General features: G+C 43.5%; 1 protein-coding gene across 1 annotated transcript in view; it reads left to right on the top strand.

The window, feature by feature from the left end:
* Positions 1–26,309, top strand: part of TOPBP1 (DNA topoisomerase II binding protein 1) — a 1,495,804-nt gene that overhangs the window by 356,846 nt on the left and 1,112,649 nt on the right. The window contains exon 7 of the mRNA XM_044066718.1: positions 5,024–5,196. Within this exon, the coding sequence (XP_043922653.1) occupies positions 5,024–5,196 (173 nt within the window). The remainder of the gene's footprint in view (positions 1–5,023; positions 5,197–26,309) is intronic.

Below are 26,309 nucleotides of genomic sequence, written 5' to 3'. Positions count from 1 at the left end.
TCTGTTACACTTACAGGAAGATTGCTTGATTTGCCACTGATTTAATCTGTGATCTTTAACTGACCATAAAAATAAATTGATGTTAAAAGGTCTCTTCCCCTCCTCTTTTGAAGAAGCCACATTCCAGTCTGCAAAGTCGAAGCCTTCCACCTAGTCAAAATCTTCCTTGGACTTCTCATGGAAAAGGAGTGCTAAACATCCGGTCTCAACCTCCGGTTAGAAAAAGTGAAAATTTTGGATCCTACACCTTCTAAAGCAACTATTATGTTGCCAGCAAATTTCAAGTTGGATCAGACACAGCCTTAGGAGACTCTGTATTGTCCTTGTACTACATATTCTTCTTCGGTTGACCCAGTACCTGACAAGCTTCCATCACCTTTTTTGCAGAGACCAGCATTTCCCCTCCATTTACTCTACTTGTTCTTTTAAAAGTCACTCAGAAGAATAGGTAGAGAGGAAGATCCTGTTAGCACAGAGGTAGATTTGTCTTCCCTTGGCCCTTACCCCTCTGGGTTAGGTTGCTAACCTTCCAGCACACCATCCCTGCAAGTTCTTCATCTGACACCACCTGTTGTCTTAGAGCTTCAGGATCAAGTCATCCAGATTCGTTAGTCTCGGATCAGAGGATCTTTGTATCTTCAGGTCCAACATCTTCTCTGAGATCTTCAATCTTTTTGGATCCGGAGAGCTCTCTATGTCGAAGCCTGCCTGCCGGGTACGGGGTGCAGCATTTGACTCCAAAGTTTTTGGAGCCTTCTCTGTTCCTCAGCACCTCGGCACTGGACAGTTCTGCTCTGGCTTCCTCCTCAGAGGTGGTTTCTATGTATTAGAGAGAGGGGACGATTCAGAAACCCAGTTTCTTGGATCAGAGCCTGTTTCTTGCTCCTTCAAGCTCTGCCTTCGAGGCTGTGGAGAGAGTGTTTTTTTCTGTTTTGTCAGTCCTGATGGAACCTTCCTCCTCGGATCCTACATCCTACTTATTCCACCATGATACCTCAGAGCCTAGAGCCTCAGTAACTCTCTCCAGGGGAACATTTTGTACTGAAACCTGAGGTTCCCTGTCAGGGAATTTTGATTTCTTCTTCTTCTGAGACTTCCCCTGAACATCCCACTGAGGAAGTAGCCAGGAAAAGAACGAGCAAGAGGAAGCACCTAGACTCCCCACAGGAGTCCATCACCGAAGAAACAGATTTTGACGAAGGTAAATGCTCCCCATGGTCACCTACTGAAGATGTCCCCTTCAGAGACATAGTAGAAATCCTGAAACAGAGAGATGACTGGACATCTTCCAACCCTACGCCAGAGGAATCCATTCTCCTACAGGCTTTTTGTATAGGACCCTCTACTTCTGGGTGACTCCACCTGCCGATGAGTTCATGGACATTATCTCTAGGCAGGCATGTAAAGAGCTTGACTCCATAGAACCCATACCTCAGAGACCAGACAGGATAATGGTACCACCTGCGGCAGACATTTTTGGGGTAAAGGGATTCCAGTTAATGCCATGGTCATTGCAGCAGCCCACAAGGAAGGAACTAGCTGTCTAGAGTTCCACTGTCCCCCCCCCCCCCCCCCCCCCAAATAGGGAATTGCAGGCGATGGACAGACTGGGGAAGCTTGTCTTTACTTCAGTGACTTTTGCTTGCGGTTGCTGAACCATCTGGCACATTTTGTTAGACTTCAGAGAGATTTAACCAAAGAGTTATCAAATACTCTCTCAGGAACAGTCTCTGCAGAGGTTAAGGCTTCAGCAACTTCAGTTGGCAAACCAACAGGCTGTATCCAGTAGTTCCATGAGGTTAATTTCCAACATAGCAGAAGGAACCTCAAGAGCTGCTGGTTCAGGCATTTCCATGAGGAGGCATGCCTGGATATGCTTGTGCATTTTTTGCGGAGCTATTTAGGTCTAATTTTGTCAGTGCTCCCTTTGATGGAACAACCCTTTTTGGTCCTAAAGTGAAAGAACATTGTCCAGGTATGTGAAAGATAGTAAAATATTTTCTGCCATAGGCATATGTGTTTTGGCCCCTCAAAGATCCTTCTTCAGAAGTCAACTGAGTGGCCGGAAAATGTGGTTTAGAAAATCCCAAGGTCCATTCCATGACACACGTGGAGGAAGTACCCTCAGCGGCAGAGGGGGGAACTCCAGTGGATGTTGTCGCCCTCTTGTGGCAGAGGTGGCCCGCAAAACTAGGGTTCATGAGAATCTTTCTTTGATAAACCATGCCAGCACTCCTGAACAGAGGTCCAACTTGTCCACCTCTGGAGACGGTCGGGGGAAGATTGTCCCTGCACCAGAGAGCCTGGCTAGAATTAAAAGATACTTTGGTGCAGAGGATTATATCCAGAGGTTATATAATACCATTTTCCCTTCCACCTCCAATTCCCCAAAAAAATCCCTGATGTTCCACTCAGTCTGAGGGATCAAGCAGCAATTCAGAAACAAAAGCTGATAGAAGAAAGAGGCATCCAAGAGGTCCCACTAAACCAGATAGGATCTAGAATTTACTTCGTGTTCTTTTTAGTGCCAAAAAAGACAGGGGACTAGAGACCGATTTTGGATCTCACAATCTAAAATCTGTTCAACAAACCAAGTTACGGATGGTCATGGTTCAGTCCATTCTCCCCTTTCTGGGCAAGGATGACTGAATGTGCTTGATAGATCTTCAGGAACCCTACTATCACATAAGGATGAACAGGTTATCAAGAAAGTACCTACGCTTCCAGCTGGGAACCAGTCATTACCAATTTGGAGTACTGCCCTTTGACTCACCACAGCCCCCAGGGTGTTTACCAAATGCATGGCAGTAGTAGCAGCATACCTTAGACTGCAGGGATTCTTGGTGTTCCTTACCTGAATGGTTTTTGCCTCTCCCCTAAATAAGAAGTACAGCAACTACTTTGCCCTGATTCCCCCACAGGGACGGTCACCGAGGGATGTTCTACTTCACAATTGGCACCCTCGCAGTCTCTTTTATGCATTCCTACCAACTCCATTGATTCCAAAATTTCTGCAGAAAGCTGCCAGGTCGAAGAGCACAGTGATCCTCATTGCCCCCTGTTGGCCTCGACAAATTTGTTTTCCCTTCCTATGGCCTCACCTAGTTCAATCACCATGGAACCTAGATCCGACTCTGGACCTCTTGTCTCACCTGATGGGCATGTCACACACGGATATACCAAACTTCAAGCTGACTGCTTGGCTCCTCCAGTTCCCCTAGTAGCCAGACAGTTTATGCTCTCATCACCTGTCCAATGTATAATTCTGTCATCTCATAAACTCTTGACAAGGAAAACATATTTAAGTAAATGGAAAAGGTTTGCTGTTTGGGCTCAGCAGTATAAACTTGACCCCTTTCCAGCCTCAAGTTATCACATCATTGATTTTCTTGCTTACCTTTTTCAAAATAGTGCTAGTACCTCAACCATTAGGGTACAGTCAGCAGCAATTTCAAATTGCCATACAGGATTGAATGGTGCACCCATAGCTTTTCACAAATTGAGCAAGGCCTTCTTAAAGTAACACTCCTTGTAAAACCTCCTTTTAAAGACCCTACACCTCCATGGGACCTAAATGTGATGCTGCAATCTCCCACAACCTCCCTTTGAACAGGAGCTACATTTGATCTTAAATATCTCTCATGGAAGACTATTTTCTTGGTTGTCATCACTTCTGCAAGAAGAATTTCTGAGATCCAAGCAATGTCTTCTAAACCACCTTATCTGTTTTTTCACAAAGATAGTGACCTTGCGCGTATCAACCTGTCCTTTCTTCCAAAGGTTGGTGTCCGAATCCAACATAAGTAGTACTATCAATTTGCCAGTGTTTTTTTTTTACAAAGTTTACCAACAAAGGATAATATATCTTACATTTACTGGATGTTCATGGACAATTGCGATTCTGTCTACATATAACAGAAAAAATCAGAAAAGCAGACCAACTATTCATTCATTCTCTGGACCAAAATTAGGAAAATTGATTTTTAAAGTTACTCTATCAAGGTGGTTATCAAATTGCATCTCCCTTGTTTATAATAAATTAGACATTTCTCTTACACACCCAATGAAAGCACACTCCACTAGATCTGTGGCTACTTCCACAGTTTTTTCAGTTTAGGATGTCTGTGGATGACATTTGTGCAGCAGTGACTTGGGCTGCTTCTCTTACCTTTATCATGCATTACAAATTGAACCTGATCTCCAGTGGTAGGGGATCATTTGGTTTTATGGTGCTTAGGAATATCCTTCCTTGAGCCACCCTGGATGCAAGTAGCTAGGGGCACTGTCCCATTCTTTGAGGATAGAATGAAGATTGTCAACATCAGATAAAGAAGTTTTGTACTCACCACAATGTTCCATATGTGTTATTGATCTTCATTCTTCCTCAACTCCCTTCCCACCTACCCCACCGTCCATGACTTCTGGGGGAACGAGCATTTACACAGTCTCTGAATAGGTACGTTTATATGTGTGTGTGTGTGTGTGTGTATATATATATATATATATATATATATATATATATATATATATATATATATATGGCTTACAGTAATTCTCCATCATTCTGCGCTAATGTAGTAGTAAACAAGATCTGAGGTAATTGGCGGGATGCATTGTGGGTAAGGGCGATGCTCGAGAGGTTGATCTGGTGGCTAAGAGCTGTAGCATCAGTTGAGTAGGATACAACAGATCAGATGTGAACTCATTTGTTGAGGAAGAATGAAGATTGATAACACAGATGGAACGTTATGGTAAGTTCTTTTTCTTAGTACTTTTATCTGCAGTTTTTCTACCAGTGTTTTGTAAAGAAAATGGCGCAGGACACTAGTTATCGTTGTCATGAAACATTACAGAATTAACCAAAAGTGTCTGTTTTTCATTAACTCAAGTCACAAGTCATTTGTTTCTTTTTACTTTGGTGGACAATTTTTTTTTCCATTTTGAGAACAGAAAATCATTTTTGGATAATATGAGCTATGTGAACTCTAGTACACCTGATCATTTTTTATCCATTTCTCCCCAGATAATGTGCATAGACCGGCAGTGTTTGCTAGATCCTCAGTCCAACCCTTTGTTTACTCCTGTGATGGTTGCTGCTGGATGTACTCCCCTAAAGGACTGTATACTGTCCGTCAGTCAGTTTACCGGAGTGGAGAGAGATTCACTTGTATGCTTGGCAGAGCTTCTTGGAGCAAGGTATGTGTTAGTCGATGTTGCATTTATGTATGGGTGGTGCGGGATATCATGTATCAATAATTCAAGAAACTGGGAAGTTTGCAGTTATATTTTTGGGTCTACTTCACCCTGTCAAAGCCCTACAATATCGAAGCTGGTATTGTCAGCACCGACATGTCGAAAGTGGAAGTCATCGTGCTTGTAAACGGTAATCTCCGTAAGGGGAGATTTCCATTTACTGCAATGTAGTGTGATCTCGGAGTTGGTATATTTAAGTAGCAGGGGGGTGTGGGGGTGCAGGGGGGCTTGCCCCCCTGCATAGAGCAATTTGTGTTGTTTGGGGGTTTTTTTTGTGTGTGTGTGTGTTCGATGTTCAGGGGTTACGACATTTTCATGTCTGTTATTATGCTGTCGACAGTTTGAGTTTTCGACAGTGTAATATAAACGCATATTTTTAATATCCTGCAGCAGTTGCAAGGCAACTCAGTAGTATTCTTTCCAGAAGTTTAGAAAGTGCCTCCCAGTACTCCTGTCTCTGACTGCAAATAAGAGTCCTTTCCAGCTTCCATTCATTTCAACAAGAGTGCAACTTGAGTAACAGTTTGATGAATGAACCTGGCAGCCTTTACTGTTCATTATAAGGATCACTTCTGCAGTATATCCAGCAGAATAGGGTTAAGCCTTTGCATTGTTTGTCTTTCTGTCATATTTCAAAAGCATTAGGGATATTCCTTTAAAACATGCTGGGTAACCTCCCACTCTGACATTAGTTGGAAGCTTAGTTGAAGGGGGGGGTGAGTAACCTATACCATCTTCATTTCTTTTTATGCTGTTAAATGAATGGTTAACTCCATCTTATGTGAGTGTGTCAAGTGCTGTCATGCAAACTTTTCCAGGAGAATGATCATGAAGAGTACCCTTTTTATTTTTAAATTTGCCAATACTGCTCACTACATCTTTGAATGGTTCACTTTGTCCCTCAAGCAATGTGACATTTGTGGAAAACACCATCAGTGTATGTGCCTGTTTGAAACATATCCCCTTAAGATTGCATCCTGTAGCATTTGGTTGTTTGGGAGGAAGTCAAGAAGTTCTGGTCTGCAAATTGTATGAATTGTAAAAATGGAAAAGTGCTGCTTAGAAGATCTTGATTCTCTTTAAAGAGAAACTTCCTAAAGAAGGTACATAGAATGAAGAAACACAAGTAAAGTTTATTTTGTAACAATGTGCAGTTTACAAGAGGCTGGTGTAACCACACCTGTCCCACTAAGGCTTGGAAGTGTAGTGTCCTTTGAGGCCCAGGTTCATCCATCTTCAACTTAGATCCTTACTTTAATTGCAATTCCATCTGTGATAACCTGTTTGGAGGTGGAAGTTCGAACTGCAGCTGTGGACAGTAGCCAGCCTTCCAAAACTCCAGGTACTCATGTCACAGCTGAGCACAGGTTTCCAAGTGTTTACTGATGGAACAACAAGATCTCTGTCCCTTCTGCTTGTTGCCTGCTAGTTTGCAGGTCCAGCAAGAAGCTCTTCCTGGAGTTTTCGTGAACTTTCCTGCAGACCGAACCACACCACACCACACTAATTTGTCTAGATGCCACTTTTCTTAAATCTTGATACCCAAAGCCCAGACATGTGTCCCTCTGACATTTCCAAAGCAGGTGTCCATGGGTTCATCTGCAATTTCTTCCTTATTGCAGGTGCTTTGCACATGAGTACCTAACAAGTTTGGGGTGAGCAGCCTTGATTGTGGCTCTTACCTTCAATCCTCCATACATCAGGTACACCACTGTAGTACCAGTGAAAGAAAACTTGCAAGAAGTATCCTCTGACTGTGAGCTGGGAGAGGAGGGCTTTGTCTAGATCTGCAATCCTCGGGAGGCTTTGATACAGGTGATGAGGGTTATAATCCTGTTCATCTTGTAAGTCTGATCCAACTGATAGGTCTTTGGGACACTTGTCTGATCCAGGCTGGCAAAATCAGTCCTCCTTCAAGCTTCTTTAAACTTTTCATCCCCATAATGCACCTGTGATGCTACTTCCCTCAGATCTCATTTGTTCCTAACAATCAGATATGGATCTCTGCTAAGCTAAGTTATCTGTTTTATATTTACATTGGTATTGCCTATTTCTTAATTTCTGAAGCCTTTTCTATATAGAGCTCCATATTGCTACTCTGCACTTTTTTCTCTATTGTTGTCATAGAGATTTGACTTTCTTCTCCTTCCCATTATGTAGGCAGTAGGCATATACTGGCTTCTACATCTGTCTATGTATCTCTGGCTGTGTTTGTGTTGTTTCTGCTAACTGGCGTCTTATCATGTTAATCCTTAAAAACCTGCTTCAGGACACCTGTAAATTTAAGGGTGGTGTTTCTCGGGGTGGATCATGCACTATTTATGTAAGGCCTTTAGTCCTCATTCCCTGCAAGACTGCAGGAACAACTTCTTTTGAAGGGGTTGTTGCCGCAAGATATTTCAGAGGGCATACAGTTCAGTGTGCATTTTTACTGGTTGCACCCAACTAGATAAGTTCCTAGGTTATACTAGGCTAACAACCACTAGGGACTTTATAAGCCCTTTTTTGTCACAGACAATATATTGTGTGTTTATTGTGTAACAGATAAAGGCTTGTTGCTTTGGAACACCACCCGGGTTTCATGATTTTTGGAAATTATTGTGACTGCACTCATCTACGAAGTTTTAAGACCACTATTTTCTCTCTCCTGTTTTTTTCTTTTTTAATTCACTCATGGTGGTGAGGTTGGAAATAGATTCCTTTGCTTCTTCATTTTGTATGAATAGAAGCTAGTTCATATTTGGGGATATAGTTTATCCTAGGGCTGAGCAAGTACAGAGCCACATTTTGACTAGGAAGTCTTTCAAAATGATTTTAAAGGGCTGGAGGGAGTGCATTGACCTGATGAATACAGGTAAGGAGTTCCAGGCCTTAGGAACATGGTACGAGTATAGACCACGCCCAGCAGATTTCATAGGTTTGTGGACAGAGAGGAGTTTTTGGTCATTGTATCTTAATGATAGATTGGAAACATTGTTATGTAGAGTGGTGTTTAGTGCTGGGCAAGCAAATAAATGCTGGATAATTTCATAGGTGATAAGAAGATGTGTGTATGCTGATGGGATAGTTCTAACCAGTATAGGCTTTATAATGCTATGCACTGATGAGATCTGAAAGGGCTATTTGCTGCCAATGTAACCACCTTATTATAGAATTGTTCAAGTTTTCATATTTTTGACGCCTGGAGGTTAGTAAGGATGGGAGTGCCATACAATAATTGAGGATAGGAGGTAAGTACTGTCAAGTGTAGTTGTGTTGGTATGTTTTCAGCTTCTCCCGGTTTTATTTCTCCAAATATTTTGGGGTTATAACACTATGATAGGAATGGTTGTCATTCCCAAGTCCAAAGTATGATTAAAGTTCATGAAATTAGTATTGTTTCAATCTTTGATCTTGAGCAAAAGTGCTTTTCATAACACCTGCAATGTGCCCAGAACTGACAACAACTGCAACTCATACAGAGTTGCATGTTTTGGTAGCATATCTAAACAAGAGTTTGTCAGTTCTTTTTTGTGAGACCCATTGCTCCTGCTACTATTGGAACTTTCTGGATAGCCTTCTACATTGCATTTGTTTCTGCCTGCAAATCTTGGTATTTTATAGCTTTGTGTCTGTGTGTAAGTAGCACACTGTAATCACTGGGTGTAGCAGTTTCAGTGATCAGTGCTACTTTTGTCTTCTTTTCGTGGACTACATCATCTAGTTTTCTCACATCAGTTTTTTGAACTATTGGTAATGGGTAATCTCATGTGATACAAACGTCATCATTCTCTATAATGCTTTGTGGCTTGTGTTTCCAGTGTTCTCAGCTACTTCAGTATTGTAATGTTTGTACAATCCCCAATGCAATGTCTTATATTATTATTCCTTTCAGTATACATGCCCTCTGCCATTGGTTTATCACACCCAGCAACAAGATGTGTAACTCTTTTCAGTTGTTTTACAGAACCTGCATTTGTCTGTTTCTCCCACATGATCAATGGAGTTTTTAAACCAACGGGTGCGTAGCCCAATATCCTGGGCTGCCAATATTAATCTTTCATCTTTTGGTTTAAATTCATCTTTCCTTAACCATTCTTGCATCAGATCTTAATCGACATGAGGTTGTCCCCAGAGCTTTCTGTACTTGCAATTATGTTTATGCCATTTCCACATTTCTTGCCTTCTCTTCTGTTCCTTCTTGTATTTTCTTTTTTTTTTTTTTTGCACATTCAGCTGCTTTCTGATTTTTGTGTACTTCTGCTTTGGTTTCCATTCTTGCTTGACACTGATATGCTACTGCTAAACTAAGAAGGGGAAGTCATCTTAGATTTGTTCTCTTCATGTTTCAAAATTTTCACTATGTTTGGAACTGGTTAGGTCCGCAGATATGTATGCAGTCATACAATTGCATATCTGTACATGTAATCAGTTTTGAGGAGGCCAATACCTCCTTCACAGTGGGGAATATATAATCTTTGTGTACACTGATTTTTATATACAATTTGATAAGTGTGAAGCATTTTTCTTGTTTTCCTGTCCAACTGATCTAGTACGTTTTGGGGTTAGTAAAGCACCCCAAAACTGTAAGCACAGGAAGAGCAAATCAGTTTGTAGCTTGGACTTTGTTCCTAGATTAGGGTTGTTTTCAGCATTAATTTTAGTCTTCTAAATTATTCCTTACTGGGTTTGTTCACATTTGTTCATGTCTTATTGTCAGTCCTTCATCAGTTCCAAAATATTTATGCATTTCCTCTTGCTCAAGTTCCTTTATATCACATTCCTGCCCCAGTCTGATATTTTTTTGGTGCTGCAGCTTTCCTGCTTTAAATGTTGCTTTTGCACATTTATCAAGACCAAATGACTTTCTTATTTCATCTGAGAAAGTTTTGATCGCTTCTAGTTGTGCTTTCAGCTCCTCACCTGATGAAGTGTACAGTTTTAAATCATCCACAAAAAGAAAAGTCTTTATACTTTGTTGCTGTCTGAGAGACATTGTAACAATGATGTAATCTATTAAGTAGACAGCCTCATGGGTAAAGGCAAAAGAGCAGTTGTGACCGAGTCACCCTGAAATATTTCTCTTTCAATTTTTATCCCTAGGATAATAATTTGTCTTTTATTGTGGCTTAGCCACAAAGTGGTTTGCCACTGTTTCATGGTCACTGTAATGTAATTGATCAATGTAGGATGTATCTCATGGTCACTGTAATGTAATTGATCAGTGTAGGATGTATCTTATGTATCTGTAAACATTCCTTTATTCATGAACGCGGGATGCTGCCATATGCTTTTTTGTAACCTAGCCACGCCATACTTAGATTATTCTCTTTTTTACAATTCTCCATAATGACTTTATTTAACAATGAATGCTCCTTTGTTCCATATGACTTTTTTCCCCATTTTGTTCTATTGCCTTGATTGAGTTTTCTTCTAAATGACTATAAACTGTGTCCACATCAATTGCAATATATAATTTGTGTATCGTCAGAAGGCAAGTTATCTGTATAGTTTTTGGGATAGCTTGCAGGCTCACTCTTGAGGAGGAGTATTGCTTTTCCTGTTGTTAACCAGGTTGGCATCTATTCAGGGTGTGCATGTAAGTAGATGTCCTTCTATTCCAGTGTTGTAATATTGATTGGTGTGGGATTTTCCACCTCAGGCAATCTGATGCTTTTGCCTGGCTGCTGTAGGTGCGCGGGAAGTTACTCGTAGGGCCATAAACCAGGGACCTTAAATGTGACGTCTGCACACACAGACCTCAGAACTTTTCAGCCGCAGACGACGTCACTTTGATCATTCAGCTCCTACTCACGATTACTTTGAAAAGATAAGTACCCCATTGGGGTTTTTTGTTTTACATTAACATTGCTTGTGCTTGGTTTGCTGTAGTTTCTTGGTTGATGTCAGCTAAAAAGGGCAAATGTAATTGCGACCGTCAGATACCACACAAAGATACCTATGATAGGTGCATATTTTGTCTAGGTAGGGAACATGACCATACGTTGTGTTTCATTTGTCAGTCCTTCTTGCCCAAGATGCTTCGCAGTGGTTTGGCCGTATTAAATGTATATCGTGAACCAGCATCTGAAGCTCTCCTAGCCCTTATGATTGACCCAGAATCGATCGACCAACCCGAACCGCCCAGGAGGAAGGCCAAGCTTTCCAGGCCTATTCCTACTGCCACTCCACTGTCAGTTGTCCCGCGGGCTTCTGATATAGGGGCTGAGGAATGCCCGATTTCTCCGTCATCTTCGACGGTTCCCATTGAGGAAGCTGTTTCTGCAGCCACGGAAAGCACGTCCGCGGAGACTATTCACCCGTCGGCCCCAGCCGACATCAAGGGGGAACCTCTTGTTGGATGACCAGCAGAGTCCTCTCCTACTGCAGGCTGGGCTTCAATCCCTAGGCTGTCCCCGAAGCTTACCACTTCCAAGAAAAGACAGAAGACTAAACATATCACTCCTCCATCTGAAGCACAGCCAGATTGGCAATCTTTTACAGACTCTCTTATGCAGGCCTTCATGGGTCTTAGGCCCTGCTCCTTCCACCATCCTGTGCTCAGCTCTTGCCCAGCCTCTGCCTTTTCTCCCCAACATCCAACTACTCAAGAGGAAGAAGAACAGCAATATTGATATGATTCCTCCTTGGACGAATCCATATGTTGTCTCAAATTGCTTCCCCTGTTGACTACTATTCCCCAGATGAAGACTCCATTGAAGGAGACTCCCCACCTGAAGATTTAACTTTTGAGAAAACTATTACTGAAATGGAGTACTTCAAGCAGAACACTACCCTGATGTCTGACACCCAGAAGAGATATTTTGAACTTCTGCAACTTGAGTTTCCTTCTCCTTCAACTATACCTTCTGTGCTCCTAGCCTTCCTGGATGCATTCAACTCTGTAAGAACCCAGACTCACAGCTCCCAGCCCCCAAAAGACCAGACAGGTTTTATAATGTGCTTAACGACCAAAAATTCCTGGTTAAACCGCTACTGGCAGATCCATCTGTCATTGCTGTGGCTCCTGACAGACCATCTAGACAGGTATCTTCTGCCTCTCTCCTACCTACAGATAGACAGTAAAACCATGGATATAGTGGGAAAAAAAGTGTATACTTCCTCCACCCTGGGTTTCAGAGCCATTAATTACAAAACACACACATGGTAAAATATGCTCGGGACCTAGTGTCCCAGGCCTCTACCATGCTAGCCTCTATACCTGACTGCCCTGCTAAGTCTGACATTGCATCAAAACTGTCCCTAGCCACCCAAGTGGAGAGACACTCCATCAGGTGTAGTTATGATGCAGCAGAAGCCTTGGCCAGGTCTGCAGCTTCTGCATCCGCCCTACGCAGATATTCCTGGCTACGCTTACAACCTCTTCCAGAGGATTTCAAATCCAAGATTATGGATCCTTCACTGGATCCCAACCTACTTTTTGGCAAATATTCAGCTGAGCTCTTCAGAAACTTGCAAGAGAAAAGGAAAGAGCTGCAAGACATCAAAAATTTGCTGGTGACCCCTTTCCCCAAGTACTACAGGAATTATCTTGCAAAATCTTCCTTTGTCAGGAGAATGCCTTCCACTTCTCATCCCTCCTCCTTCAGACCGAGAAGAGGATCCAGGAGACGGCCTTACTCCAGACCAACAACCAGTCTGAAGTAGTTTACTTCATTTGATCTTCAACCTGTGGGTACTGGATCCGTATTGGATCTGAGCCTACAATTTCACTAGCATCTGCTCCAAGCTCTTCCCCTTACCCACAATACATCTCCACTAGCTTCCAACCCCAGATCTCGCTTGCCGTGGCTTGCCAGAAGCAAAGTGAATCCTGATCTCCGAGTCTGGGAGTTGGGTATTTGATAATTTAGCAGGTTTTTGAAAGTTTGTTGATCATTAGTGTAGGTTCCATCTCTTCCTCCTCTCACTGCTGCATTGTGTTTTTAGGATTTTTGTGTAGTTTTAGTGTTGGTTAGTTAGTGTGTTGTTGCTTCCCCTCCCCCCTCAGCATTCTGTGTGCCTTTGAGAGTGTGCTGAGTGGGTCTGAGCAGAAAATAGTTTTTCTTTTTTTTTTTTCTTCTCTTTTTTGTGTGCTAGACTTTCAGTTTTTTGTAAGAGACATGGCTGACCCCCCTGCCGGTCTTTAAGATGTGCACTGTGTGTGGCCACAAATTTTCACCCACTGATGGCCACACTCTTTGTGTTATGTGTTTGGGTGTAGCCCATTTAAGCACTGATTTGTACCATTTGCGCGGGTTTTAACCCGTGCACTATCAAGGGTAGATGGGCTAAGTTGGCCTTGAAAGGCTTTCTACCTACTACAGAGGCGGCACCCTCTTCTACTGCTTCGGTCTCCTTCCTGTCTTCTCTTTCCTTCTCCTACCTCCCAGGCTGGGGCTTATGCTCCCGTTTCTATGCCTGCGGAAGCGGAGTGCAGAAAAGGCAGAGAGAAGGAGAGAGAGATAGAGAGCACAGGTGCCTGGACCTTTCTACTTCAGGAGCTCCTGCCAAGAGTCAGTCTAGGCTCTGTGACTCCCCTCGGCTCCCATCTCCCAGATTTTCCTTGGAGCTGGAGGAGCCACGACCTTCTAGGGCCTCTCTTCCTCGACTTACCAGGTCAGAGTCCGTGGCCTTGTCGCGGTCCACCCGAAGCCTTTCCTAAGTCGACATGGATAAAATGATGACAAGGTTAATTCGTACACAAATCCAGATGGGAGTCTTGCCAGCCCCCTCTCCCTTTGGAGGGGGGAGCTCGCTTCCTTTCTTCATGCCAATTTCTCCTTCGATCCGACTACCGGGTTCGGAGTACTTGGATCCGAGGATGGCCTTAGTCTGGGGGTCGGCGCCAACTGTACCTGTCTCCTCTATGCCAGCAGCTGTCTGGAGCGTGTCGGATCCAACCAGTTTGGATCTGAGTGGCTCTTGGAGCTGGTGCCTGGATGTCAGATCCGAGGGAGTGGAACTTTTTCCATCGGCTCCAGCATTGTTGGACCAAGTCCCCCCCCCCCCCCCCCGGAGCTCTGTCTACTTCAGGCCTGGCTCCGATTCTCGTGTCCGATCCAGGGAGAGCAGTTTCCTTATCCATCGGAGTTCGATGTGGTAGAAAGGGTTCTCTCCACTGGATCGAGACCCTTGACTATTTACTCGGACTCTGCCCCGACTCCCTCTGCTTTTTCTACGAATCCCATCATTTCACCAGAGGGACAGCCACTGCTCGAGGACCCCCAGGTTGTTCCCCCTGAGGAACAAGTAGCTTGCGAGTTCCTCCTGGAGAGCCCCACCGGAGACGTTCCTCACAAGCATACATGTAAGAAGAGGCACTTGGACTCCCCTGAGTCCCTCAACAAGGACACGAATTTGGATGATGGGTAAAGTTACCCCAGATCACCTCCTGAGGATGTCTCCTTTGGAGACATCATGGAAATCCTACGCCAGCGGGGAGGTTGCTCCGCCCCCAAACCTTCCTCTGACGAATCCGTGTGCCTGGAGGCTTTCGGCACAGGCCCATCTACTTCCTGGGTGTCCCCTCCCACAGATCCCCTGGTGGACCTGGTCCCCTCACGGGCCTGGAAGGAGCAGGACACTGTGGAACCAATCCCGAAACGACCAGACAAAATTTTGAGCCCTCCCTCTGACAGACCAGTGTGGAACAAAGGGTCCCCTGTAGATGGTATGGTGGTAGCAGCAGCCACCAAAAAGGAACTAGCCCAGGAGAGTTCCTCTGTTCATCCCCCTGACCGAGACTCTAGGATGATGGACTGCTTAGGGAAGTGAGTTTATGCATCAGTGACCTTTTCCATCAGGGCATTGAACTACCTGGCCCACGTTACTAGTCTACAGTGCGACTTGCTGAGTCTCCCCCTAAGTCCATGTCGCAGGAGGACAGAGACACGTTCTCCATGAGGATGGCCACTTTAAAACAGTTTCCAAAACATCCATGTGACTCCTTTCACATGCTACTGAAAGAGCGGCTAGAGCAGCTGGGACTGGCGTGTCCATGAGGCGCAACGCCTGTCTCAGATTGTCAGTTCTCAGAACCTTTCAAGATGTTTTTTGCCAACGCCCCTTATGACGGCTCTACCCTTTTTGGTAAGGCTGTCAAAGACACCTTGGTCCAGAGTGAGAAAGACAGGGAAGATGCTGTCTGCCATCAGAATCCACTCCTTGAACCCTCGAAGGATCCTTTTCCTGGAATCAGCGAGGGCAAAAGAAGATGCGGTTCTGGAAGTCTCAGTATTTCCAGGACACTCAGGGCTTTTCTTCCCCTAGAAGCAGAGGGGGACAGACAGGATAGACGCAGGCCCAGAGGCAAAGTGGGTCCAAGGAATTTTGGGTCTCAAGAACCATTCTCGGACAGGCTTGTGCAGCAACCCTGAGGGGTTGCCCGACTGCTGTACTCTGGAGGCAGTTGGGGGTTGATTGTCATTGCACCTGGCGGCTTGGGAGTCCATAACATCAGACCGCTGGGTGCTTCAGATTATATCCAGAGGATAATCAATCCCATTTGTGGTTCCTCCCAAACCTCCAAACACCTCCCAGATGTACCACCCATGCAAAGGGAGGCAGCAGCACTGGAAATTTCCAAGCTGCTAGAGAAATGAACCATTGAACCCGTCCCCCCCAGATCAGTCTGGATCAGGCATCTACTCCAGTTTTCTTTTGGTGCCAAAGAAAACGGGGGACTTAAGGACCATTCTGGTCCTATCTACCCTGAACCTGTCAGTTGCCAAAGAAAAGTTCTGGATGGTGACCTTACAGTCCATCATGCCATACCTGCAAGAGAGCGACTGGATGTGCTCGTTAGACCTCCAGGATGCCTACTATCACATAAAGATAGGTTCCTCCACTTCCGACTAGGAGGCAATCCTTACCAATTTTGAGCCCTGCCCTTTGGTCTCACCACAACCCCCAGGGTGTTCACCAAAGTGATGGAAGTAGTAGTGGCTCACCTGAGGCTTCAGGGGATTCAGGTCTACCCATACCTGGACAATTGACTCCTCACTGCTCCCACCAAGCATCTACTTTGTCAAACCAGGGATTATTTCCTAAAACTTGCTCTTCACTTGGGGATTGCAATCAACGCACCCAAATCTCCTCTGAATCCTGTCCAGGTGATAGACTACATTAGGGCATGGATAGACACACTACAGTTCAAAATCTTCCTGAGCACGGAGAGAGTTCAAAACCTGAGGATGCATGTTTCCCTCTACTGTTCTCGCCTTCCCTTGGCAGAATCGGTTTTGAGGGCCTTAGGTTCTATGGCAGTGACCATAATGTTCTTCCATGTGCCCGGTTACACATGCAAGTACTACAGTGGATTCTAGCGGTGCAGTGGTCCCTGTTGGATCTTCCATTATCTTATCCAATGCACCTCAGTCGAGCCTGCAGGTCATCTCTTCTTTGGTGGATGTACTCTCCGGAATTCCTGGAGGGACGACCTTTTGTTCCAGCTCTTATCCAAGCCACAGTGACCACAAATGCCTTCCAACTTGGGTGGGTGGGGGATTGTTTGGGCAGGACATTCCAAGGCGTGCGGTCCCATATCGAAGCCAATTTGCATATTAAACATTCTGGAGATGAGGGTGGTCCTTTTGGCATTGCAGGCCCTTCATACCTTTCTTCTTCTGGAAACCATTGCAATTCAGTCAAATAACATGTTGGTGGTCTGGTATGTCAACAAACAGGGAGGGACCAGCTCTTACTCCCTTTGTCACAAGGCCATGAGAGTTTGGGAAATGGTGATCTCCACTGGTCGCTTTCTGATAACAATGCACATTCTGGGAAGGTCCAGCATCCTAGCGGACAGGTTAAGTCGGTATTTATTGATGCCTTATGAGTGGTCTCTGAATCCTTCAGTAGCGGAGCAGATCTTTCTGGTGTGGGGGTCAGCCTTGCTGCGATCTCTTCGCATCTCCTTCCAATGCAAAGTGCCGCAAGTTCTTCGCGCTGAGCCCCCAGCCGAGGGAGTCCCCCAGAGATGCTGTAGTCCATGCTTGGCCTTCCAGTCTTCTGTATGCTTACTCTCCAGTACCTCTTATTCTGAGGTTTCTACAGAAAGCTTGTCAACTGGGGAGCAAAGGGATCCTCATTCCCCCGTTTTGGCCTTGCCAGGTATGGTTTCCCTTCCTTTGGACTCATCTTCTGGCTCCACCTTGGATCTTGGATTTCATTCAGGATCTTATTTCACACCCCTCAGAGGTTCCTCATCTGAGCTGGACAGTTTGAAGTTCACGGCTTGGTTGCTCCAGTTCCCCTAATTGCTAGGACTCCTAGATTATCCTCTTCAGTCAGGTCTGTTCTGGTGGCAGCTCACAAGTCTTCCACCAGGAAGGTTTACAGTAGCAAATGGAAACCTTTTTCCTTTTGGGCCTCTCAGAGAAGTTTAGACTCTTTCACGGCTCCTATTTCTGCTATTCTCGATTTTTTAGCAAATATTTTTCAATAAGGCGCAAGCTCTTCTACTATCAAAGTTAAACTAGCTGCCATCTCTCATTTTCACGTGGGCGAGGATTCTGCTTCTCGAGCCTCTTCCAGACTGTGTAAAGCCTTTATTAAAGGTAGTTTTCTATTACCCCCCCTCCGGTCAAGGATCCTCTTCCCCCATGGGATGTTACTATGGTTCTTCAAGCTTTTGTAGCTCTGCCATTTGAACCTGCAGCAACCATGGATCTTAAGTTTTTGTCTTGGAGAACAGCATTTTTAGCGGCTATCACCTCTGCTAAATGGGTTTCAGAACTGCAAGCGTTTTCTATTAAAGTTCCATACATGATGTTCCATAAGGACAGGGTTTCCGTTCATACCAATCCGTCCTTTCTTCCCAAGCTGGCATCACAAGTTAACATCAATCAGACCATTAACTTACCTGTTTTCTTTCCAAATTTTGCTAACAAAATGGAATACAGACTCCACTTGTTGGATGTCCATAGACGGTTACGATTTTATTTACACAGGACTAGAACCTTTCGTGAATCTGATCAATTGTTTGTGTCATTCTTTAAACCCTTTTTTGGTAAACCTATCTCTAAGGTCACTATCACTGGGTGGATTTCCTTGTGCATCCTTCAGGTCTATAAGGATAAAGGTTTGTTGTCTCTGGATCAGGTGAAAGCTCATTCGACTAGGTCAATGGCTACTTCTGCGGCCTTTTGGTCGAGAGTCTCATTGGATGATATTTGTTTTGCAGCTACTTAGTCCTCATCTCATACCATTATTTCTCACTACAGATTGGATTTGATTTCTGGAAGGAGAGCATCCTTTGGTTCCGCGGTGCTCCAGAATATCCTTCCACTGGGACCACCTAGGAGTTTAGTAGCTGGGAACTCTGTCCTACGGTTGAAGATCAAATGAAGTAAACTACTTCAGATAAAGAAGTTATGCACTCACCATAACATTCCATCGGAGTATTTCTACTTCATTAGTCTTCAACCGTCCCTTCCTCCTTCCCCCTGGCCTTACCATATGGGACAGCCTGTTTGGCTGAAGGTTTCGATGCGTAAGGTGTTTTTTCAGTTTGGGTTCTCAGTATAAGTGGTAGCAAACTTGATCTGGGGGTTGGAATGTAGTTGAAGTGTATTATGGGTAAGAGGAGGAGCTTGGAGCAGATGCTAGTGAAATTGCCGGCTCGGATCCAATACAGATCCGGTACCCACAGGTTGAAGACAAATGAAGTAGAGCTACTCAGATGGAATGTTATGGTGAGTAAATAAATTATTTTTTCCTCTCCAAACAGCCCTTTCCCAACAGAGGGGGTCCCTCTTCTACATGACTGCCATGCCCACCTCCTCTTGTCTGCTCGCCTGCACCACTGCCTCCCGTTTTGGAAAACTATCACCTCAGACCAATGGGTCCTTTCCATCATTCAAAAAGGATACTTTCTATCTTGGAGGGAAAAACTAAGGCCAAAAATATTCCCTTCCCACCAAGAAACAGCTCAGTTTGTTCCCTCTCATTCTGCAGGAGCTCCTCTACCTAGGAACTATAGAACCAATCTGCAGGAGCTCCTCTACCTAGGAACTATAGAACCAATCCCTGTGGGCCAGGAAGGAAAAGGATTCTATTCTCGTCTATTCCTAGTCCCGAAAAAGAATGGTCCTTGGAGACCCATACTAGACCTATCCTACCTAAATCGGTACATAAAAGTTCCATCCTTCAGGACGCTCTCTCTGCAAACCCTTCTGCCCCTGAAACCATCCCAAGCCTTTATGGTCACTTTGGACTTAGCTTACCTCCACATTCCTATTATGCTCTCACATAGAGAATTCCTGAGATTTACTGGCATTTCCTCACATTTTCAATTTACAGCCTTGCCCTTTCACTCTACTGCTCCAAGAGTGTTCACAAAATGCCTGGCTCCTGCCATTGCATTTTGCCAAACCAAAGATATCCAAATATACCGTTATCTGGAACACATTCTCCTCCTAGCGGAATCAGAAACCATGCTCCAAAATCACGTAAAATTCACCATGATCTTCCTGCACAACTTGAGGTTTACCCTAAACCTTCCAAAATCCTCTCTGCACCTCCAGCAGGACAGAGTTTTTCTGGGACGCAGTATCCGATCAAATTTGATGAGATTCTTACTCCCACAGGACAAAGTGCAGTCTCTCTCAAGTCACTTCCAAGAACTTCTTGGGGTATCCCACCTTTCCACAAGGCAGTTCCTACAAGTACTGGGACTCATGGGGGCCATGATCCCCATGCTCCCTTTAGCCAGGATGCACATGAGAAAATTTTAATGGTACTTAAAGAATGTATGGTCTCAGCACCAACACTCTGTAGACAAACTAATCCCCCTTCTGCCCTGCCTAAAGTCAGAATTGAGGTGGTAGATCCAGCAAATCCTCCTCAACCAAGGCATTCCCCTACAACTTCCTCCCCCTATGTAATTCATTCACACAGATGCATCAGACCTAGGGGGGGGGGGGCAACTCTAAAGGACTTCAGGGTTCAAGAACCTTGGAACCCTGCCCTTCAGTAACAACACATAGTCAGGGAGATGACTGCGGTCTTGCTGGCCCTTCAGGCCTTTCTCCCCATTCTTCAACCAGGCCTTCTTCACATTCTCACAGACAACACCATAGTCATGTGGTACCTGAACAAACAAGGAGGGACAAATGCCCATCTCTTATGCTAGATAACCGTACAGATTTGGTAGCTAGCCACCCAACACAATCTTTTCCTGCAGACCTCTTACAAACAAGCAGACTTGCTCAGCAGAACATCCTCTCACCTTCGCGAATGGATGGTAAACGGGGAAACCTTTCTAGACATAGTTCATCGATGGGGCACACCTCAAGTGGATCTGTTTGCCTCCCCTACCCAGAACAGACAACTGAGCAAATTCTACAGCAGGGATCACACTCCGTCAGCCTTCAGCTTTCCTTGGAAGGGGATTTTCCTTTATGCGTTCTTCCCCTTCCCACTAATACAAAAGCTCCTTCTGAAAATCAAGAAGGACCAACCGAAAATCCTGCTGGTGACTCCCTACCGGCCAATACAGCAGTGGTTCCCCCTTCTTCACTCTTTAGCCAAGGGCAGTCACCACAAATTACCCCCCAAGATGGTCCTACTATCTCAGCAAAAGGGATCTCTTATTCACTCTCAGCTGCAAATGCTCAACCTTACACTTTGGGTGATCAACTTGTAATCCCTTACAGACAGCTGTACTCCGAGGACGTGCTTTCAGTCCTGAGGTAGGCCAGGAAACTAACTTACTAGAAGGACATACCTATCTAAATGGTAAAGATTCTCTAAACTATGCCTTCTTAAGGACAGGGACCCAATGCAGACCATCCCCTCCCTAGTCCTTGCTATGTTTGCGATCTCATTAAGGCTGGACTAGCTTACGCCTCTGTGAAAGTCCACCTTTCAGCCTGCTTACCCTTACAGCCACCCCTGCTTTTCAGGCTGGACGTTAAACTTTTCCTGAGAGGGGTCCTACATATTAGACCACCGTGAAAACCCATCCCTCCTCCCTGGGACCTTAACTTTGTGTTAGAAAACTCACCTCACCTTACCTCCTTTTGAGCCAGCTAGTTCTGCCACCTTACAAATGTGCATTTGGAAAACCATTCTTTTAGTGGCCATTTCTTTCGCTAGAAGAGTGTCAGAACTACAGGCCCTCATGGCCTGCCCTCCTTACACCACCTTCCATAATTACACTTACCTTACGCACAAATCCTTCCTTTATGCCCAAAGTGGTAAATGAACTATCCTTAAACCAGTTCATCCACTTACCTACCTTCTTCCTAACTCCAACCAACATTGTAGAGAGAATCCTTCATTCCCTGGACATACACAGATAGTTAAGATTCTACTTAGACAAGACTAAGTCTTTCAGAAAGTCTGACCAACACTTTATCTCCTTTCACCCAAGGCCTCTGTGCAAGGCAGTGTCCAAACAAACCATTTCCTCTTGGATCAGGAAATCTGTTCTTTTTTGTTATTCACACAATGGCAAAGTCTTACCTCATGGTGTAAGAGCTCACTCAACCAGGGGCATGGCTACCTCCAAGGCCTTTCTCAAAGGCCTGGACACAGCTTCCATCCTGGAAGCAGCTACCTGGTCTATGGTTCACACCTTCACCAAACATTACAAATTAGATCAAGTCGCCAGGACAGGCTTTGCTAGAGCAATCCTGCAAAGATTCCTGGAATCCTCTACCTCTGCCTCCTCTCATTACTCTTCCTAAACTGTGGTACTCACCCACACCAATGAATACTGCAACATTGGAATAGAAGGACATAGAGTAGTTGTCTAAAATCTCACCATAACCATAGATGTCCTTCTCTTCCATGTTGCAGTATTTCTTCCCACCTCCATACCCTCTATTCTTCTCTTACTGCAGGGTATGGCCTCTGGCCACTGCTTTCACTTCCGAAGGCTTATCTGTTCAGCCTTACAGTGGCATTTGTTCTTTTGTTGGCATCTTGTTCTCCTGACAGGCCACTCCTCTGGGCTTCAAGTTCTAAGTTCTGTGCATGCAGACGTCACATTTAAGGTACCTGGTTTATGGCCCTACGTGTGACATCCCACGCACCTACAGCAGCCAGGCAAAAGCTTTTGTATAGGAGCCAACGTCAGATTGCCTGAGGTGGAAAATCCCACACCAGTGAATACTGCAACATGGAAGAGAAATACATTTATGGTTATGGTAAGATTTTATACAACTATTCTTTCTTTCTCAGGGTTAAATGTTTGTGTAAAGATGTTAATACTTTTAGCCAGAAGTTAGGTACTGCATCTGGTCCTGGGATTTTTCACCTTGGAGCTTTTCTTAATTTTGTTTCATTTTCTCAGGCTGTTACTTCATCTCATTTCATGTCTTGCACATTTGAACTTCTTACTGTTTCTTTTATTTCTATCCATTCAGCATCTTTATGTTCCACAGGTTCTTCATGGATATTTCCCCAAAATGCTTCTATTTCGTCTTTTTTTTGGTGGTGTTTCTATTCCTTTTGCTTAGTTTCTCTGTTGTCTATACATTTTTTGTGTCATCAGTGAATTGCTTATTTTGTATTTTTCCTTTATCTGCATATCTTCTAAGTTTTTCTGCCTGTGCTGATATATTTTGTTTGTTTGCAATAGTATACAGTAGAGCCTAGTCTGGTGTAATATACTGTATGTTGCCTTTATCACATCTGTCTTTCTAAATATTTTTATTGATCTTTTTCCCTCTTCTATACACTTCTAACATTGACACTTCTTGTCTTAATTGCTTTATAGTTTTTTTCTATATGATACTTCAGTGGTAGCATTCAATTTCTTCCCTTCTGTTTTCTTATTGCCCTGTGTTTTTGTGGTAAGACTGTTATTAATTTAGCTGCATCTTTTGTTGTATCACATGAGTTTCTGTTAATAGTCTTGATTACTGTGTTCATTTGTTTTGTCAGCCTTCTAACATTTTGTCTTATTGACTTTCTGTAACCTATATATTTCATCGATCTTAATATGTCGATCCATGTCTATTAAATCAAGCAACTCTTCCTTAAAATCTTTTTCTTCTAAACAGAGGGTGCATTCTTTATTTTCCATTTCCTGCAGGCATTCTACAGAAAGTTCCATAACATCTTCCTGCAACACATTCTCTTCAGCTGCACCCTGCTTCATCCATTGCACCTTGATATGGGAACCCACTCACCTGTCCATCCACAATATTGACTGCGTCATAATTACCACAGTTTTCCTGATCCTTCCTTTGCTGTGAATTTCAACTGAATGTCTGCACTGGCTTCCCAGTGAAGGCTCCAGAGTATCTTCATGTGGCAGCTGATCAGATGCTTCCCATTACAGCTGTTTCTTAATTTGTGGACTCGTTGCTCTGCCATGCTGTGATGTCATCAGAGTTGGATTTTCTACTCTAAATCTTTCAGTTTGCAGGTAATCCATAACTTCAGTTTCTATTTTTTTTAACTTCTCCATTAATAATCCTCTTTTCTACTCCCCCACCTTTTGTTTTCTTATTTTTTTGTATTGTACAATTTTCCATATCCAGATGCCTCTGCCTGTATTTCCCTTCACATACCTTTGGTGCTGCTTTTTTGTATTGATTAGTTTTGTTTTCTCCTTTGCATAAATATTGCATACTAAATCTCTTTTTTGTTCTCATGTCCATATTTCTTCTTCAGATGTCTCCTGCTCCACCTATTTCTCCTTTCTTTGGGGACTCATTGTTCCACCGTGCTGTGACATAACCTGTGTTAGACCTTCTACACTAAATTCTTCACTTTGCAGGTATTCCGTAACTTCATCTTTTATTTGTTTAGTTTCTACTTTACTAGTCTTCTGTTCTACGTTCCCCCTTTGTGATATTTTTTTTTGTATTGTGAAATTTTTCATATCTGGGTGCCTTTGCCTGTATTATTCTTCAAATGTCTTTCGAGCTGCTTTTTTGTATTGATTAGTTTAGATTTCTCCTTTGCATAAATATTGCACCATATCAGATCTTTCTGTCTCTCTCGCATGTCCACTTTTTTTAGACTTTCCAAAAATCTCTGGGTTTTGTTCTTTATATTTTTGCACTTCCTCAGTCGCGTCTTTTTCCAAACAGCCCAAGATTTCTTGGTGTATATAATGTTTTTCATGAATCTGTTGTATTAATGAGCACACATTTGCATTTGAAGCTTTTGGCAGTTTTTCTCGTGCAAGTATTTTTCTTTCCTCTAATTTCTCTCAACATTTTTTTTGAATATTTTCTATCTGGAAATTGTGGGCTTCTTGCACAATAGTTAACAAAACATAATTTTTTTGTTATCCTCAGTAGTCCACTCTGTCATCTTTATGACTCTTTCTTGGCCTGTCAGTTTTTGTATTTTTTGTGTACTATTTCCTTCTACAAGGGGGGGGGGTCATCCTCCCCCACTGAGCCTGGACCACTAACCTGTTTTTAGGGATGTTTTCATGTCTTGACTGTTCTGCACTGTCAGTTTTTCCAGTCCTGGTACCAGTGTTCCTACCATGATTGGACACTTTTTTTTATCTTTGGACTAGTGCACCCAGCTGTCTTTAAATGCTGTTAACCTTCTTCTATCCATGATATATTCTCTGTAAAATGCAGTCTATACATCAGTGTTGTCTTGATATTTTGTAAGCACAGGGTCCACCTCATGAAGGTACTTGCAAAGACTTGAGTATGAATTCATTTCCAGGAATACTACTCTCCTTTGCTTACTGATGTCATCATCTCTCCATTCAGACCTGAATGAGACATTTTTGGCTCTGTAAAGCCTCCCTAGTTTTTGATGAGTTTTTAAATGCATTTTTTTATATGCAAATCAAATTTAAGATTAAAATCCAGTAATCATTCCTTACAGTTTGCTATGAGAATTAACTTCATTGGTTGTGTTATGACAGGATGTTAAATTTTGTTCTTTTCATGAGAGAGGGATTTGGGGGGAAAAAGTAGTAGTGTTTTTAGCATGAGTTGAGTTGCAAAGCAAGCCATGTTTCAGTGAGCGTTAAAGCTTCCGGAGTAAGTTTTTGGAGATGTGCCAGGTTGTCTTGTATGTGTATGAGTGTGGAATCATCTGTGTATTATATTATGGAGGGCTGTTATGTGGTGATGATAATGTTAAAGAGGAGGGGACCAAGGAGAAAACCTTTTGTTGCACTGGTAGTGACTGGGAGGTATAGGGAGAGAGACGAGTGCGATTTTATTGACTATCTATTGGACAAGTATCTTCTGAACCATAGAAGGGTAGGGTGAGATGGACCTAGTGGGGTTATTTGAAGTACAAGTCTGCTGTGACAAACTATTTTGAAGCCTTTAGCTGAGTCTAAAAATAAGGAGGCGACTAGTTTGCCATTATCTCTAGTGTTATTGACTGTATCTAGAAAGGTTAGGAATGCAGTGTTACTACTATGGGAGAGATGGAAGTCGTGTTGTTTGGGGGATTGGCTTTCTTTCTGTAGGAAGTAATTTAGCAACTGCTTTTGAATACATTTTTCAAATATTTTGGAAAGGGGGTAAGATTGCTGTAGATGTAAAGGTAGTTATATCTGTTGGATTTCCTCATCTGTGTAGAGGGATTATGTGTGATTTTTTCCCACTGAAAGGGAGCGTGAGATTCCTGGAGTGACCTACTTATAAGCACTGAGACAGGATAGGTAATGCTTTTGTTTGCTATTTTAAGGTACATGCTAGGAAGGTTATCAGCTGAAGTAGAACATGGTTTGAGTTTATATAGTTTTATATAGGATGTGGGAAAGTGGATGTTGGTGATATGTTGTTGTTGGGCAGAGTTGGGGTTACATGCTGGGGAATCCTTGGTTAAGGATGCTAGGCTATCTATGAAATAAAAGATCTGATGTCAGTTTTCATTCTATCCTCACCCTGTGGGTTCATATCCAAACCCTCAGATCTGAGTCTGTTGTTACAGTACCTCGTGGTAACAAAAAAACCTCTCAAGCTTCTCCCTTACTCATAATGCACCCTTCCTAAGTACCCCAGATCTCATTTGATGCTATTCGCTTTAGACGTGGTGACCAGTTGCTCTTGAGCAGATAAGTGAAATTAATAAAAAATTTCCTTTATATCTTACTTAATAGTGCTAAAACGTTTTCTGTTTCTCTTTAG

The sequence above is a fragment of the Protopterus annectens genome, chromosome 3.part1 (genome assembly GCF_019279795.1).
Source record: "Protopterus annectens isolate FY-2018-M chromosome 3.part1, PAN1.0, whole genome shotgun sequence".
In the NCBI taxonomy this organism is placed as follows: Eukaryota; Metazoa; Chordata; order Ceratodontiformes; family Protopteridae; genus Protopterus; species Protopterus annectens.
The sequence above is the reverse complement of the archived record's forward strand: the minus strand, read 5'-3'. Positions and strand labels throughout refer to the sequence as shown.